This window comes from Lepidochelys kempii, chromosome 1, assembly GCF_965140265.1.
Source record: "Lepidochelys kempii isolate rLepKem1 chromosome 1, rLepKem1.hap2, whole genome shotgun sequence".
Classification (NCBI taxonomy): Eukaryota; Metazoa; Chordata; order Testudines; family Cheloniidae; genus Lepidochelys; species Lepidochelys kempii.
Window position 1 is genome coordinate 304660124 of NC_133256.1, and position 19194 is coordinate 304679317.

The window sequence follows — 19194 nt, forward strand, 5'->3', positions numbered from 1 at the left end:
CTTACTGAATATTGAAAATTAACCATGAGCCAGTGAGGATTAATATCATACCTTCATTATCTCTCCTCCATATTTCACTTTGTTTGTTTAGCTTCAGTAAGGGACATTCTTAAAGATACAGAAAAGAACTGAGTGAACCCACCGCCATTCCCCATGCCTTCAATCAGGGTTTTAAATGGCTGTTTTATAGTTAGGTACAAGTCTGTTAGGTCTGTTCAGAAAACAAAACAATAAAGTGTACAGTGGTGGGCATGGCCTGGGCAATACCTCTGACCCCCCATCAAGTTTGACCCTGTGTACGTCATGGGCTGGATCACTTCGGGTGGAGCAGAGAGGTGCAGTGTCCTCCAGTGAGGAGCACAACACCCTGGGATTGGAAGGATTTGTATGTAAAATCTGAAAGAAATTAATAGGGATCAAACCAACAGGATTCCATACAAGCTATTCCAGAGCCCTGTATAATAAATGAATAGGGAATAATTTCATTGCTAGAGCTTTGGGTTGGTTTGTTGGTAACCATCCTATCCAATTCTAAAGCAGAGCTATAATTCTATATTAAATTCCGTAGGATGGTCAAAAAAAAAATAACCCACTATAGAAAATTGATTATATTATCTCAAATTCTATAGGAATTCTCCGTAAGAGACTGAGTGGGAGCAGCTGGTGATTCTACTGTTGAAGGGCTTCATAGAAGGCCAGTTAGCCTGTCAGAGCTGAATTAATTCTTCCATGGCTACACTGGCCATGATTCCTCCCCAACCAGCATGCCTGGTTTTGGGGGCTGGGCCCCTGGGGATTCCATAATGAACTAGACTGGTAAAGCTACTGGATTTTTTCCCCTAATCAGTCCGGCTGCCATCACTGTCATATCTGAGCACCTCACAATCTTTAATATATTTGTCCCTCCCAGAACGCCTGTGAGGGAGGGAAGTGTTGTCACCCCCATTTTACAGATGAGGTGCTGAGGGACGGAGAGACTAAGGGCCAGATTTTTAAAGATGTTTAAATGCCTAAATATGCAGATAGGTGCTTAATAGAATTTTCAGAAAATGGGAGTTAGCCACCTACATGCTTTTGAAAGTCCCATTTGGCACCTACCTGCATCTTTAGGTGCCTAACTACCTTGAAAAGTCTGTCCCATGTGGCTTATCCAAGGTCACAAGTCTGAAGCGGAGCAGGGAGTTGAACCCAGGTTCAGACTGATTCATGATTCCCCAGGATAGGTTGGGCCAATGAAAGATACTGTACTGTCTGCCTTAACAACTCTGTTGGCATTTAGCTTTTCCAGAGCTTTAAAATGCAGTGGTGGCATTGTGCAGTGGGGAGTGGAAAAGGCCAAGTGAGTGTGTAAGTGATTTGTAACTCCTTGTGATGGATTCTGTTGTGAAAATGAACTCCTGTATGTAGAACATTGGGCTGCATCTCATCATGTGTGGGCAAACTAACAGAGACGTGCTTTATATGATTTTATTTTTAAGGTGAGCAAGTCATTTATTCAAAGTGGGGGTGGAGTTAGTGGGGAAGCCAAAAGGGAGAACCTGTGCTGCTGTTGTACTGATGATTTTCTCTCTTTCTCTTTCAGTGAGTATGTTTTTGAACACATTAACCCCCAAGTTCTATGTTGCCTTGACAGGCACTTCTTCATTAATTTCAGGTCTTATTTTGGTAAGTACTAGATACATTATTTTTATTTAACAAAGTTCTTGTTATCCACAGTGTGATGGATGCTGTCATGATTCATAGGGGCAACATTTGGATCGGTCTTTTGTTCCTCTTTTATGTTTGTGCAGTCCAAGAAATTCTTAGTATTTTTTTTCCAAAACAAATGCTTCAGTGTCATTTCTTTTTAAGGAAAGAATAACTGCCAACGGCCCAGCACTTATGAGCAACCCTATAATAATTCAAAAATGAGTTTTAATGTCAAGGGTTGCCATAAACAAATATAATAAAAATAAAAGCCTCCCTTAGAGGGGTGAGAGAGATTCAGAGGTTCTTGGTGTGTTCTTTTTAGACTGTTAAACCTGGTGATGCCTGTGGTAGAAGTATCTCAGTAGAAAAAGTGGGGGAATTTATACTGGTAATGAACCCAATTTCATTGTCATGTTTCCAAGTGATAATTATTAAAACACAGAGAAACATATTTCTAAGTATATCTATATTAGGGTTGTCAAGCGATTAAAAAAATTAATCACAATTAATCGCACTGTTAAACAATAATATCATACCAGTTATTTAAATATTTTTGGATATTTTCTACATTTTCAAATATATTGATTTCAGTTACAACACAGAATACAAAATGTACACTGCTCACTTTATATTTATTTTTATTACAAATATTTGCATGGTTAAAAACAAAAGAAATAGTATTTTTCAAAAAGAAAAGGAGTACTTGTAGCATCTTAGAGACTAACCAATTTATTTGAGCATAAGCTTTCATGAGCTACAGCTCACTTCATCGGATGCATAAAAGTGGAAGAAAAGGAGTACTTGTGGAACCTTAGAGACTATCCAATTTATTTGAGCATAAGCTTTCGTGAGCTACAGCTCACTTCGTCGGATGCATAAAGGTGGTTATGCATCCGATGAAGTGAGCTGTAGCTCATGAAAGCTCATGCTCAAATAAATTGGTTAGTCTCTAAGGTGCCACAAGTACTCCTTTTTCTTTTTGCGAATACAGACTAACACGGCTGCTACTCTGAAATCAGTATTTTTCAATCCACCTAATACAAGTACTGTAGTGCAATCTCTATCATGAAAATTGAACTGACAAATGTAGAATTATGTTCAAAAAATAACTGCATTCAAAAATAAAACAATGTAAAATATTAGCGCCTGCAAGTCCACTCAGTCCTACTTCTTGTTCAGCCAATCGCTTAGACAAACAAGTATTTTTTTACATTTACAGGAGATAATGCTGCATGCTTCTGGTTCACAATGTCACCCCAAAGTGAGAACAGGCATTCTCATGGCACTGTTGTAGCTGGCATCGCAAGATATTTATATGCCAGATGCGCTAAAGATTCATATGTCCCTTCATTCTTCAACCAAAATTCCAAGGGACACGCATTTGTGCTGATGATATGTTCTGCTCAATAACAATCCAAAGCAGCTTTCTTTTTTGGTGGTTTGGGTTCTGTATTTCTGCAACAGAGTGTTGCTCTTTTCAGACTTCTGAGAGCATGGCCCACATCTCATGCCTCTCAGATTTTGGAAGGCACTTCAGATTCTTAAACGTTGGGTCGAGTGCTGTAGCTATCTTTAGAAATCTCACATTGGTACCTTCTTTGTGTTTTGTCAAATCCGCAGTGAAAGTGTTCTTAAAATGAACATGTGCTGAGTCATCATCCGAGACTGCTATAACATGAAATATATGGCAGAATGCGGGTAAAACAGAGCAGGGGATGTACAGTTCTCCCCCAAGGAGTTCAGTCACAACTTTAATTAATGCATTTTTTTTAATGAGTGTCACCAACATGGAAGCATGTCCTCTGGAATAGTGGCTGAAGCATGAAAGGGCATACAAATGTTTAGCATATCTGGCATGTAAATACCTTGCAATACCGGCAAATGCCTCTTCTCACTTTCTGGTGACACTGGAGAACAAGAAGAGGGCAGCATTATCTCCTGTAAATGTAAACAAACTTGTTTGTCTTAGCGATTGGCTGAACAAGAAGTAGGACTGAGTGGACTTGTAGGCTCTGAAGTTTTACATTGTTTTGTTTTTGAGTGCAGTTATGTAACAAAAAAATTTCTACATTTGTAAGTTGCACTTTCACGACCGAGATTGCACTACAGTACTTGTATGAGGTGAATTGAAAAATACTATTTCTTTGTTTATAATTTTTACAGTGCAAATATTTATAATAAAAATACTATGCACTTTGATTTCAGTTACAACACAGAATACAATATGAAAATATAGAAAAACATCCATAATTTTTAATACATTTCAATTGGTATTCTATTGTTTAACAGTGCGATTAAAACTGCTATTAATTGCGATTAATTTTTTTGAGTTAATCAAAAATATGTGAATTAACGGCAATTAATTGACAGCCCTAATATATATTGGATATCTTGATAATGTCCTTTTAAAATATACAGGCTCTTTTAAACCTCTCAGACCCTGGTCCTGCAAACATATATGCTGGGGTCAACCTTAACACCAGCATAAGACTACGTTTCCAAACCAGTGCATCTGTTCACAAGAACTCAATCTTATTGGTCACATTCATGGAAAGAAAATGCGAAGAAGTGTTGAATCCTCAGGGTGTACAGTATCATAGTTATTATTATGCTGGTTTTCAACCTTGATACTGGGAGCTAGTTTGCTACTTAAACAAGCAAGGTTTGTCTTATACTTTTATTGCTGCTCAGTCATTGTCCAGTCCTTTGTTTAAAAATATATCACACATTTATTAACTTGCTGATTACCACAGTTATGATCTCTCCATTTGTAGAGTGCTTACAGGAATGCTCTGCATTACAGCAATAACCTGAAACAGACATTATGACCCCATGCCCCTCCTCACCCCATGTTGCTTGGTGATGCAGTAAAATAACAGTGCAAAAATACTGTTATCTGAGCTGATATAATGCCATATAATCATAAGTCAGTTTGGATTCAAAGCTGAATTTTACAGTTTGAGTCCATCTATAGAAGAAATGTGATTCTAGATGTGTACCCAGCACTTCCATCATCTCATCCTTATTCTTCCCCAGACTGTCACAGCCTGGTACATGGGGAACCAGCAGATCTCACGTAAAACATCAGGTGTGCTGCAGCTGTTCAGAAAGCTGCCTTGCTTCAGTGTTTACAAGCCACTGAAGACAATTACTTAATGACTGCACCTTGGGCATTCTTCAAAACTGCTTGAGCTGAGTCCCAAAGCAGAGCACAGCTCCTCAGAGAAATCACTTCGGAATTTGAATGGAGAGGTTCAGGGGTCACATTCAGATCAGGTGTTAGCTAGTGCAGCTCCTTTGAAGAGAATACATTCAAGGGAAGGTGCAGTGCATTAAATTCAATACACTTGGAGGGTATATTATTAACCGCCACTAACCAGCAGGGCTAGGAAGGACGGGAGAAATATAGTGGCTCCACTGGCATAGCTCTATGCTTGGTGATGGGGAGAGGGGAGTGAAGGCAGTCAGAAGAAGTAGCAGGAGGGAGAGGCTGTCCCTTTGGAAAACTCTGATGGAACTTAATAGGAAGGAAACCAACAGAGTTCTATAGAAATTGCTTCTCAATCAATGCAATTTAGTAGAGTGGGATCTTATATGTAGGTTTGCCTAGCCATCCTGTAGAATTCTAGAGCAAGACTGTATTCAATTCTATAGGATGATTGAAAAACTATAGAAGGGTTCTCATTTTTTTGTTACATTTTCTGTGACTTTTCTAAAATGGGTGACTCAAAGGAGACTTGCAAGAAGGAAGTGGGTCTCTACCTGGGGGATATCTGTCTGACTTGTGTGAAATGTTGGGGAGTGATGAATGGGAGGCAACAAGAAGCATTCAGGTCCATGATTTGGGGATTTAAAAATGTAGCATTAGAAAGAACCAGAGGGATGGAGGTCTCTAAGTCAGGTAGTGCTGGAGCATAGGCAGCAATGAAAGGTGGTGGGTGGGAAGCCTATTTATCCATGACTCACCAAGAGATATTGTAACTAGTTACAGCAGAATCAGAGTTTCTGGCATGGGGGCAGAGCATTCCCATTGGCATTCCCACCCATGGAAACTGTGCAAGAGGAGATCAGACTGGGTGAGCTAAATGTTATATCTACTTTGAGAAAGACTCACTCCAATAACGAGATCTCTCTATATGTCCAGCCCACAATGAGCAAGTTGGAGGAAATAGAGAAGAGGGAGGAGGAGAGGTGTAAGAAAGATGGAGAGCAGAGGTCTACCCTTAATACTGCCTTTAATTGTCTGGTGATTAGGTACCACAGCTGTGCATGCATGAGAGACACCCGAGATAAGTATATTAATTAAACAGGTAAAAGCCAGGGTGTCAACATTATAGACAAGTTCTGACTGGGATGAGCGGGACATGTGGCCAATGAACTGGGTGGTGGGAAGGGAATTCAGCAGAGGAAAGCTATGGTAAAAGTGATCTGTGGTCAATCACGACAGCTCTGGGAAGTTGTTGTGAGTACTAGGAGATCACTGGTCCATTTAGCCTGGTAACTTCACCTTTGCTCACTAATCTACCATTTCTGACAATAGGCCCAGCAATATGGTAAACTATCTAACCTATCACCAAGCATAATATAGAATATTGTGCAGTAGGTGCAATTCCAGAACACTTAATATTAAAAATGAAAATCTTCAAATGCCGATTAAATGAAAATCTTTTCTAAAACAAATATTCTCTTTTATCTAAATTACTGGGATTTTTGTCTCACTAGCTGTGCTTATATTCTTTGGAATTTTCCACCATATGGTCTGCTTTGGCAAATTTCGTCCCACTGTGAATTGGCTGTAATTACTAAACAGAAGGAGAAATCACAGCTATTGCAGAATTTTAGAAGAAGAGTGGCAAGTGATGGTATAGAAGACACTTCACTCATCTTGTGTTTGTGTCATTTCCAATGTATAGCAATGACTCCTGGTGGTGATCAGCTTTGGAGAATAGAGTGTTATATGCTAATCTCAGGTTGCTCATCTTTAACGTGGTACTTTCCCCTGTCAGTTTGCCTCTCTTTTCCTCTTACTCCTCGGGTGGAATTCTGGCCCCCCTGAAGTCAAAGTGTGTTTTGGCAGTGACTTCAGTGGAGCCGGGATTTCACCACTTCTTTCCAATCTGCATAGCTCAGGAAAGTACAGAAGACTGCTTTATTTCTGTTACAACCAACCTCGCCAACTAATGGCAAGGTTGCTTGTAACAGAAGTAAAGGAGTCTACCTTACATAATTTAAAATGAACAACTCGGGTGTTCCATCCCTGCTTCTCTCCCTTACAAGTCATTCACGGGATAAAATCAAGGCCTAAATAAAGCCCCTAACTGCATCACACATACAGGCACGTCAGGGAACTTGGTTTCAACCCAGTTCTTGGTTTCAACTTGGTTCTAATTTGTATTGTAGCAGACGTCACTTAAGAAAGAGAAAATTTCTGAAAAGATATTTTGTTTTTCTGATTCAGTCTCGGGCTGCAGACTGGACTCCCATACATCCTGAGCAAAGCACTGGAACACCAGGATCTGCTGGTTCAATGAAGCAGACTTATGTATTTTCAAAGGTGCTGTGCACCGAACATTCTCACTGATTTCAGTGGGAACTGGGGTTACTAGGCACCTTTGAAAATAAACCCACTAGCTGCTACAAATGGGGGAGTAACATTTTGAAAAACACATAAATGCCTTAGGAACCTCAGTCCCATTTTCAAGTGACTTAGGCATTTAGGAACCTAAGTCTCATTGAAAGTCATTGGGGCCAGGATGGTATTTATGCAATGTATACAGTACTTAATTTGTGCCAGGGCTAAGCCCCAGCATCTCTACACTTGATAGTTCATAGCCCTGGTGTCTCTGGGCTTGCCATGTCAGCTATGAAAGTAAAAAAATTGCCTAGAATCCAGAATTCACAAAAATCAGGATGCATTTATGTTCTTAGCTATCTGCAACCAACTGCCCAGCTTGACAAATGCTTGTGAACCTGGTTCTATCTGTTTGCACAGTCTCCTCTCCTCTCCTCTCCTCTCCTCCACAGGTTCCTTTTCTCCCCTGTTCTTCCCTTTTGATTTCTTCAAGGGGAGCAGTTTCTGGGACTTGGAGTTGTCAGAAAGCACTGTGAAGTAACTCCTTTCAGCAGTCTCCATGTAATAATGTCCTCCCACCTAGGAAGTGCGACCTCGAGCTGGATGAATAATGGTTTTTTCGGTTCTCTGGCTTTGTGCGCTGTGGGATGTAGAAACACATATTCGTTGATCTCCTGTTTTATGTAAATTGCCAGCCCGAATTTTGGGTGGCAATTGTTGGCTATGAGTTTATGGCCATTGATGTTGTGAGTAAGGACACTCGCCTAGGATGTAGGAGACTGAAGTTCAAATCACTCTTCCAGGGACTTTAATTATTTGTACAAAGTGGAACAGCCCCAGTGAGGCGACTGAATATCCCATAGCCCAGTGGCTTGGACATTTTCCTGCAGTATAGAAGATCCAACTTCAAATCCCTTTTCCACTTCAGGCAGAAGGAGGAACTGAATCTGGATTTCCTACATCTTAGGTGAGTGCCCCACCCACTGGGCTAATGCTGGTAAGTGAAGTGGGTGGGGCACCACCACCTCTTTTTCCTCTGTCCATTTTGTGACCTTAGTCCTCCTTTCCAGTTCCAAACAAAATGTTTCATTTCAACATTGCCGAAAACTTTTGAGTTTTTTTTGATTCAGTGGAAACTACATGATGAACTTGACACAAATCCCCAAATAGTTTCGGTCGACCCAAATCTGCATTTTTTCGGGAATAAGCTATTAGTCTGAAAAAATTCTCCCATCGCTCTGGTGTCAACTTTCCCATATTGTAGTGGGGTCCTCAAAGTTCTTTAGCTACTAGGCTCGGAATTATGGGACATCTCTATCACTCAATTCAGTAGAAGATGGTGGAAGATGATGACCTACCTGCAGTCCACCCTGTTAAGTGGGAAACCATGGCTAACATAATAAAACTGGTGACCAAACATGGACAGTTGACCTCCTGGTCCAAAGAGCAACAAAATAAGCCTACCTTTTCAGGTCCAATATAAAAGGCAAATTGGACCTGGGGTAAAGATCTGCCAGTTGAACAGTGAAGGTCTCTTACTGTCCAAGTCTGACTACCTGAAGAAAATGCTGAAGACAACTAACATCAATGTCCTCACCCTCCTGGAGACCCATGTTACAAACAAAGAAAAAACCTGTTGCTACAAAATCAATGGCTATCAACTCATAGCCAGCAATTATCATGAAAAATATGGGGTGGCAGTTTACATAAAGCAGGAGATCAATGAATATGTGGCTCTACCTCCACAAAGAAATAACTACGATATCCTTGCACATCAGCAAGCTAATCATCGTTCATGTATATAAACCATCTGGTGCACAGTGGCCTCAACCAGCTCTGCAAAATGCATAGGACCCTGCTGTATTTGTGAACAACTGTAATAGTCACCAAACATAATGGGCCTATGCATCAAACAATATTGCAGGTGAAGAAGTGATACACTGGGTGCTGGCAAATTATATGCTTCTCCTTTTTGATACAAAACCATGCGTCATTTTCCATTCTGTAAGATGGTGCAGAGGATACTGCCCTGACCTGACGTTCATCTGTAAAGATGATACATTCACCCCGATACTCCATTGTGGATCATCCTCAATGACTTCCCGAACAGCCAGAACAGACCAGTACTGACCCCAAATCCCAGTTCTCTACTCAAAATTGGCACCATGCTGGAACTTGACAACAGCAGACTGGGCCACTTTCAGTATGACTACAGACAGTACAATCTCTTGCATTTTCCCAATGTCAAAGACTTTGACTATTTTATTGTGCTCCTTATTTCTGATGTAAAGAAGAAAATCCCCTGTGGACACAGGTCATTGAACGCTCCTTGCTGGACTGCAGAGAGCCAAGAGCTCCTCCACATATATGATCAGTGTGGAGACCCAGAAACTGGAATCACTGGATGCACCAAGGCAGAAATGGTGACTTCAGTGTGTAGAAGGTCTAAACTTCACACACTCGAGCAGACACGCCTGAAATCTGCTTGAGACACTGGGGGGCTGCAAATCCCACACAGGCCACTAAGCTGCAGGTGAAACCAACGCCATTGCTGCTAAACTTTTGTGGACATCAAAACAACCAGTGGACAAACTGTATCTCAGATAAGTCCAACATCAGCCTTGGCAGGTGATGTCCAAATGTGCTCCATTGTCCCAATGGACGTTGACACAGTCATTGCAGCCACGAAATTGGGAAAAGCAGCAGGAAAAGATGGTATCTCTGCTGAGTTCCTATATAACCTCGGCCCACTCGCATGGAAATGGAGGATGCAGCTTTTCACCAACATTCTGGAGACGGGTGAAATCCCCCCCATATGGAGAGAGGTCAAGGTCATTGCACTCATAAAGCCTGGAGAACCTGAAGATCACTCCTCTAGTTATAGGCCAATTTCCCTTTTGAGCACCACCTGCAAGGTGACGGAGTGTATGGTTCTGAACCGATTCAGGCCCACTGAGGATGCCTGCTTACTCAAGAAGCAAGCTGATTTTCGATCACACTTGCTGCAACCAGTCCTGGCCCACACTACAAACATCGAGACTGGATTCCAAGGAAAACTCAAGACCCAGTACTGCTTTCATAGATCTGTCAGAGGCATGTGACAGAGCCTGGAAGGGATGGTCTGCTACTGAAACTGACCAAAGTGATTCCCCATGTGCAGAATCTCAGGTTGCTTACACCATGCTTAGTGGCTGAAGGATGCATGTATACCTTGCAGGTTAAATCAACAAGCTGCTCACTCTGTATAATGGGCTACCAAAAGGCTCTGTACTTGCTTCAACATTCCACAAGGTATACTCGAGTGATATGCTTGAAAAAATAGCGCAGAAGTTTGCGTATGCTGATGATTTGGCACTCACAGCTTAGGCCGGAAGCTTTAAAGAACCATTACATCTGACCTTAAGATCGTGGAGAGCTTCCAAAAGTGGTGGCTAAGACCAAATCTGAGCAAATTGGTTGTCTCTATTTTCCACCATGACAGTAGAATCGCACAAAACACTCCAACTGTTGAGTTTTCTGGTGAAAGTTTGACTTATGACCCAAAGCCAACATATCTCGGTGTCGTTCTTGACTGCACACTGACCGTTCGTGGCCACCTCAAGAAAGTAGCCTGTAAAGTAAAGACTTGCATCAACATTACTCAAGAGTCAGCAGGAACAAGATGTCTTGGTGCTACAAACACCAGCCTTTCCCCTAGTATAATCAGTTGCAGAGTACTGTGCACCATATACACTTGTATCAAACCATATGAATCATTGTGGCAACTTTAAAATCAACATCTCTACCATGGCTTTCTGTATTAGCAAACATCAGAGTTCCATTGAAATATAGCCACAGCACGACAACTTAAATGCATTGAAGACTATTCAGAACTTCCCATCCGGCAGGTTATGGATAATATACTCCAACAATGCCAGAAATTGCAAAAATCGTTGTGGACCACACGTGACCACTTCATGTCTCTGGATCTGGCCAGTAAATGGCAAAGTGTCTGGACCTCATCTCTCATTCCAGACAAGCACCTTATTACAACAAGGCACCCTTCCTGTTTCGACTTGCCACGTAGACTTTGGTTCACATTGAACTGCATCTGAACAAACCATGAAGATGCGACTACTTGATGCACAAGTGGAAAATCAGACTCCCCTTTTGTGACTGTGTTGAGAACATCCAAACCATCAAACATATGATAACGCAGTATCCCGAATATGGATTCAAAGGTGAATTGGATGATATCCACAATGTCACAGAGGAGGCCTTGAAATGGCTTAAGGACCTACAACTCCATCAGTAGAACATTGTTCTGCAGATGCCATGCGCACACACGCACGAGAGAGAGTTCAGTAGAGTGTCATCTGGAGTGGGAGAACCAGAGGGGTGGTCGTTCATTTCCCCATGAGGACACATGAGGATTGGGGGAAGAAGCATTCCTTATCTGACAGATGGGATGGAGAGGGAGCAACTCAGTACCATGATGATCTGAAGGGTTATCTGTAGGAAATAATGTGGGGTCTGAGTAGAGGGGACTGTAGTTGGTAGTAGAGAAAGGCTTGGGAGAGAAGGTGTTGAGTGAATCTGAACCACCAAGTGGCCCTGCAGAAATTGGTTTAGTGCCAGCCCTCGTGAACAGAACCTGCAGGTTGTCTGAGTTACATATGTGAACTTAGCCCTACAGTTTTTCAATAAATCTACTGATTAACTCATAGGGGAAAAATAAGGATTAATAATGGGCTGATGTTTTGTACAGAGTTTTGTAAGCAGTTTCAAGTATTGGGAAGGACTATACTCAGAAATATGGAAACACTAAAAAAAGAAAGAAAAAAGGCCATTCATGCACAGTTTCCAACTTAATCAATATCAAGAAGTACCTCAGATTTTTCAAGAACCCTTTACTTGAATAATTTTCAGCGCTGTTACTATACAGAAGTTTGGCTGCTTAATTCAAATATTACTTCAAAACCCTCTGAGATTCTCTCATTACTAATGTGTGTGTTTATAATTTTTTCAATCAGAATGGATTTTTACATTTATCTGAAAGAGTCTTCATTTTCAGATCTGATATATATTGTTTCCTGCAACACACATGCCACTGCCATCAGAATATATTTTTTTATTTTCATTATTAAAATATTAGGATATATATAAAATTGTCCTGACAATGAAATCTATTAGTCGGTGAGATAATTTCCCAAGGGAAACCACTGGAGATTATAATACCAGGACCAATCCTGCATTGGCAGGGGATTCATTAGTGGTTCTGTAAATATGTGTGGGGACGGAGGTATTGATTAGATAGTAGGAAAGCCAGAGTCTATTTATTTTCATCTCTTTCCTTTTATGGCTTCTGAGAAATTCTGAGTGGTAAATGAGAAATGTTAAGAATGGATAAATAAATGCTAAGAAATGTAAAGTAAAATCTAAATAGATGTGAGAGCATTAATGAAAATCATATGCATTAGAGTCCATGGAGAACATGGGGAGACAAAATATGCACTGGTAATGTGATATCCCCTGCTTCTGTTCTAGATATTTGAGTGGTGGTATTTTCGCAAGTATGGGACATCATTCATTGAGCAGGTCTCCGTGAGTCACTTGCGCCCTCTGCTGGGTGGGGTGGACAATAACTCCCCCAACAACTCTAACACAAGCAATGGGGACTCTGATTCAAACCGACAGAGTGTTTCAGGTAAGAGAAATCCTGTCTGCTGCAAACAATTAACTGTGAACTTGACTCTTTTTCTCTCCTGTTTAACTGGAAGAAATTGGTGGCTTTTTACTATGCTTTCACTGCAGAAAAATGATAAAATATCCTCTTTGCTCACACTGAACAAATTACTTGCCTGACATTCATTCAAAATCTTCACTTTAAATTTTAATTGGTCTGCCCTCATTGTGTTCAGAAATTAAGTCATAGATCACTCATATGTTAAAATGATGACTTTTACTGTTTATTAATGCTGTAAGCCTGCTCCCAGGAAAAGCAGAGTGAAAACCAGCTGTATATACACACATCTGTTTTATTTGTTTGGTGTGGTTTGGTATTTAAATTGGATTAAAATTTGGGTGAAATAATGTGAAAACAACTGCAGTTCACTTTGTATGGTGAAAAGCTGACACCTTAGTTTTTAAAATTCAAATGTCTTGAAGTCAGTTTGTAGGGAGAAAAGCAGAATTGATTGTTTATCTAAGGAATTTATCCAAGGAGAGTGAAACATCTGTGATTATTAGTGAATGAAATATTAGTGATTAAGGTCCTAATACTGCAAAGAATTACTCACATGTGTAGAGTTAGGCATGTACTTAAGTCTTTGCAGGATCAGGGCCTAAGAAGATGATGCCTGAAAGTCAAATTGTGTCCACGTCTAAATAGCACCACAGGTTAATTAGAGGAAGTAAGACATCCTTTGTACTCCAGAAATACACACACACACCCCTTTCCTACATTTCCACTGAAGGCATGGAGGGGGAAGCCTGGTCTTTATACCTAGCGTGAAATGTTGACCTCATTGAAGTCAATACTCCCATTGAAATCAATAGAGCCAGGATTTCACTTGCAGTGGGTGCAGATAGCTGGAGAACAGGTGAATGGAACAGCGAGTAACCATCTGCTGCTAGTGTGGACCAGCGGCAGACCAGAGCAGAATTGTACCTCCCTGAGGTACTGCAGAAGTGGTGCAGCTATGTGCCACCCTTAAATAGGGCAGGTTGTAAAACACAATCTTACCCTCAACCATGACCATGTAAGGCTAACTGTAAAATTGTCTTGTTTTCCAATAAGAGAAATTGACTAATTGCTCAGAGGTAATTATGTCTTCCTAAATACTGATTGCTCAGATTGTATTAGCATAAACCAAAGACAGACATTTCCCCTATATTTCAGAAGTTTCTTAGAAATGACACACATTCTTTTTACATTATTGTTGCAAAAGGTAAAGCAATTCCCATTTCTTTTACAGAAATGCTTGTTTAATGAGTCCATTATCAAGAGAATCACAGAAAGATCTCAAGAATACTTATCTGCTTTTGCATTATATTATTTTTAACTTAATGTGAATAGTTCATAAGTACTGTTTGCTTTTCATTTTAGTAAGAAGTGGCAGCACTGTGGTTTGCAATAGCTTAGAGGCTGGTTCTGTTCCTGGCTGTGGCATAGATTTGCTGTGTGACCTTGGGCAAGTCATAGGCAGCTAGATTTTTGAAAGAAGCCTCTGTTTTTTGATGCCTAATGTGAGACACCTTGGGCCTGGTTTTCTGAGGTGCTAAGCACCTGCAGCTCCCATTAACTTTAATGAGAGTGCTGGGTGCTGCAAATCAAATCCCTGGTGTCTCAGTACCCAAAAATTGAGGTCCTCAAATTCAGTGATTGCTTTTGAAAACGTTGGCCTTAACTGTGTTGTGTCTCTCTAATAACAGCTGTATTATCTCTCTATACCCCTGCCATTTCTGAAGTGCTTTGAGATCCTTACATGGAAGGTCTAGAGGTTAACATTGTTATTTATTTATATCATTTTGGACACACGTGCATTTGTTTGCTCTGTACTCATGTGAAGACAGCAATAGCACAGAAGAAACAAGCCCTGTAATGTAGTGATGAAAAGGGGGGTTGTGATGTGGGTACGGTATTGGACTTGAATTTAGAAGATTGGGCTCCAATTCCTGCTTCTCTCAGAGACTTCCGGTGTGTGCAGATCACTTAACGGCTGATTTTCAGAGGTGCTCAGTACCTGCAGCTGCCATTGTCTCCGGTCGGAGCTGTGGGTACTCAGCACTTCTGAAAATCAGGGTCTTAATCTCTCTGTGCTTCATTTCCTCGTCTGTAAAATGGGGACAATAGAACTTGCCTGTTTCATGGGAGTGTTCTGGGGATAAATGCATTATTGCTTCCAGGGTGCTTGGGTACTCCACTGAGAGGGGCTGTGTAGGTATATAGACACAATACCAGGGAGGCCAATATATTCTCTTTCTAAGAGACTGTTGAGGAATCAGATCTTACAGAAATGACACTATGGTCTGTGCTTCCTTAGATTCATCAAAATCCATGTCTCTGTTTCCCAGTTCATTTTTCTACATAAAAATATGTGTGACTTTTCAAGACGTATAACTGCTTTTTGTTAAGAAAACTGCAGATCCCTTCACACACACGTAATTGTTTTGGCCCCATCTTGCTGTTCAACACATATGTGTTAGGCCTTGTCTACACTGGCATGTAGGGTGCAGGCACTACATATGTAGCAGCATGCCACAGTGACAAGCAGGCTGCGTCTACACTGTGGTTTGTAGCTACGCATCAGTGAAAGGCTCTAGCAGTGAGGAAAGGCTCTGGCAGCTCGGAGCATTTCCCCACTGTCTCCCCCCGCTGTCGGAGTCCTTCCCTGCTGGTGGAGTTTTTCCCTGTGGTGCGGGAAGGCTCAGGCAGCAGGGAAGCAGCAGGACATTATGCTGCTAAAAACAGCAGTGTAGATGTGGGAGGCACCGCTTGGGCATGTAGAGAACCATGTAGGGTACATATGCTAAGCTTCTGGCATCTCTGTACTCCACTCGCCTAAGCCACGTCTCACCATCTCCACTGCTCTTTATACCCATGCTAGGGGGCATGCAATGTAGGTACTCTACACGCTGCTGTAAGGAGTGTGCAGTGTAGACATACACTTAATATTAAAAACCCATTTAGCTTTCCTTAGGGTTGTGTCTCTAGAATCATTTCAGACTTCATTAAATTTATCTCCTCTTCAGGATGTTAAAATATGTCAGAATTAAAGAACCGAGGAAAAGTCTGTGAAAATGAAAAAAATCAATAAACGAGAAAGGGTCTTTGTTTAGATCTGCTACATTTATGTCAGTAACCTCCATCATGTTTCTTGTTAAATCCCGGTAGAGTATATTTCACTCCTGCTCATCAAGGTTTATCAGAAATTCAACGGAGTTCACAAGTGAAATACGTCTGGTAGCCTCAACAATCTTGGTCTCCACTGGACATTTTCTACATTATGAAACCTCTATACAGCTTAGCAAAGCTCAGCAGTTGACATTCCCATCTCGGGAGAGTTAAAAGTCTTACGCAGCAGCAGTGTTGTACTGTGGACCAGGGTTGGACTGCATTGATAGAGAGCATGGGAAAGGGCAGCCTGTATGTGTCAGTGCTTTTAACCACACTTCAGCAAGTCCAAAATTTACCCAAAATTTTATAACAGACACTCTCAAACCTCTTGCCAAGATTTTCTGCTGTAAGGAAATAGCTGAAAGAGCTCTTGCGTTTCAATTTATATGCTCTGTCATAGAAGTGCCGTGTGATAATCGCTTGGTCTCTCTGTGCCTCAGTTCCCTACCTGTTGAATGGGGACGATTGCCCTACCCTGCCTCACAGGGGATATTGTGAAGATAAATACATGCAAGACTGTGAGGTGCTCAGATAGTGTGGTGATGGGGTCGGATAATTATCTAAGATAGATAGAGTATTCCATCAGAACCACTTCCACCTTTAAGTCCACTTTCAGGAATTCGATAACATCTATGAACCTGGGTGCTGCACCTTAAGAAGGACATGGGTAAATTGGAGAGAGTCCAGAGGAGAGAAACAAAAATGATAAAAAACAGTTTAGAAAACCTGACCTATGAGGAAATGTTTAAAAAAAACTGGGGATATCTAGTCTTGAGAAAAGAAGACTAAGGGTGCACCTAATAACAAGCTTCAAATATGTCAAGGGGATGGTGATCAATTGTCCTCCATGTCCACCGAAAGTAGGCATAATCTGCAGCAAGGGAGATTTTCGCTTAATCTGCATCAAGGGAGATTTTGATCAGATATTAGGAAAAACTTTCTAACTATAAGGGCAGGTAAACCCTGGAATGGGCTTTCAAGAGATGTTGTGAAATCTCCATCACTGGAGGTTTTTAAGAACAGGTTGGACAAATACCTGTCAGTGATGCTCTAGTTTATTTGGGTGTGCCTCATTTTAGGAGTCTGGACTTGATGACCCCTCAAGATCTGTTCCACCCTATATTTCCATGATTCTAGGACTGTATATTAAAGCCTGTGAATTCCTTAATAATGCCATCATATAATCCCTCTGGAACACCTGCATGGTGTTCATATCTTCCAAAAAAATCAGTACTCTGAACGTCACTGTAGAATGTGTGCCTGAAAAGACACAATACTCTTCCATAAGACCTATCTAGTTATTCAGTAATTGGGACACTACTGTGATCTGTCAGTGTGCTATAATGTAAGAGATGTGCTTTCCAGACTATTATAAATTAAAATAGGGATATTCCCTCTAATTTCTAAATCTAAATGACTGAAGACGTCTGTTTTATGTTTGATTCCCCTCCATTTTCTTATGCTGGCATTTGTTTATTGGAGTGTAGCAAATATCCTTGTCTTCAGAATACCAGGACTACAGCTGCTCTATTCAGACTCTGTTATGAGCTGATGCAAAGATAGAAACAACAAAGGGAGCATCTTGTATAACCAGCTAAACTAGTGCCCAGTTACTCCCAGGATAGGAGAGACTGGAAAGGCAGTGAAACACCATTTTTTCCCCATTTGCACCACCCCAGCCAGGTGTTCTGACTTCTCATGCACCCAAGGATTTAGTCCAATAACTTTAAAGTTAAGCAATCAAGCAAAAAGAATGACATCACAGTCATCAAGCCAGTGTTAACTGCCTTCTTTGCTATTTATTGCAATCAGAGTAACCGGACCATTTAATTATTCTTCAGGGACTGAGATGTCTGATTTTACCTTAATATGTACTATGGTTTGAAAAATCATATTTTGTATTAATCACCAGAGACAAGCTTGGCTAACAACCACCCTCTCCAGCTATACTAGAGGATGGTTGGAAACTGTTCAAACACCTCTGCTGTTGCAGGCTTATAGTCTTCTAACCTTAGCTGACTGCTGTAGTGATTTAGACATGAACAGGGAAGCATTTATCTTCTTCTAGTGTTGTCTTTATTGTAGTAAGTTGCAATGTTTTGCTATCAGAATGTAATATTAACGTGAGAATTTTATTGCAACAAAATCTTTCTTTTTTAACGACTGCCACTCCTTTTCCCTTCCTTTTCTTTTTTTCTAAAGAGACGTTGTGAGCCTGCTTAGGCCCCAAATCTTACTTTCCTTAGAAGTGATATAATCTAATGAAGAGACTGCTTTGGACATTAAGTACCTAAAATATAGTAGAAATCCTCCACTCCATCACCAAGGGCCAAATTCGAGTTCAGATGCTTCTACAGTGTGGAACCACAGCTGGAGATAATACAGCTCAGCAGGGCTGTGGGCTGTGGAGAACCTACCCCTATACGGAGGAAGGGAGGTGTTACATTTGGAGGGACTTCATCAAGGAGACCAAATAAGGACTCCATGCCAGCCATTCCCTCTCGCTGCCTAGGAGGGCCCAGTCCTCTGATCTGGCTGAGCTCTGCTCAGCACAGAACCCAGAGGGATGGGAGTGTAATAGCAAATGTAGTCATATTAACACCTTTATTCTGCCCTGTAGTCATGTAACACCTTTATTCTACCCTCCAATGCCAGGGCACACCAAAGGCCAGTATGGAGGAGCAAAGGGGTTAAGCCAGGATCTGTTCAAGGCTGCTCTAAATTACACCTGTCTGTTTGTAAACAGAAATATTTCATTAAATGTGAACTCTATTTTATAACTATTAGAATACCCATTACAAATATAGAGGAACAATAATAAATTAATCCCAGGCCAGTGGTCCAGAGATATCCAACATTCCTACAGAAGTAACAATGCACTTCCCCTGATTGGCTTTCTATCACTGATCTCCACTTCAATCTGAAACAAGACTACTTGTGGCTAACAGCTCATTGATAATGAAACAGGAAGAAAGTAAAAAGTGCTCTCCCGCAACCATGTTTTTCACCACCGGTGTTTTTACTCCCTCCAGACTCCTGCTTTTTGCCACATCAC

At 41.0% G+C, this 19194-nt stretch overlaps 1 protein-coding gene across 6 annotated transcripts in view; it reads left to right on the forward strand.

The window, feature by feature from the left end:
* The window catches only part of ST7 (suppression of tumorigenicity 7), a 233567-nt gene that overhangs the window by 125129 nt on the left and 89244 nt on the right, over positions 1-19194 (forward strand). For all 6 annotated transcript variants that reach the window (XM_073328161.1, XM_073328156.1, XM_073328160.1 and 3 more), the window contains 2 exons: positions 1583-1665; positions 12788-12947. In XM_073328161.1, coding sequence (XP_073184262.1) covers positions 1583-1665; positions 12788-12947 — 243 coding nt within the window. The remainder of the gene's footprint in view (positions 1-1582; positions 1666-12787; positions 12948-19194) is intronic.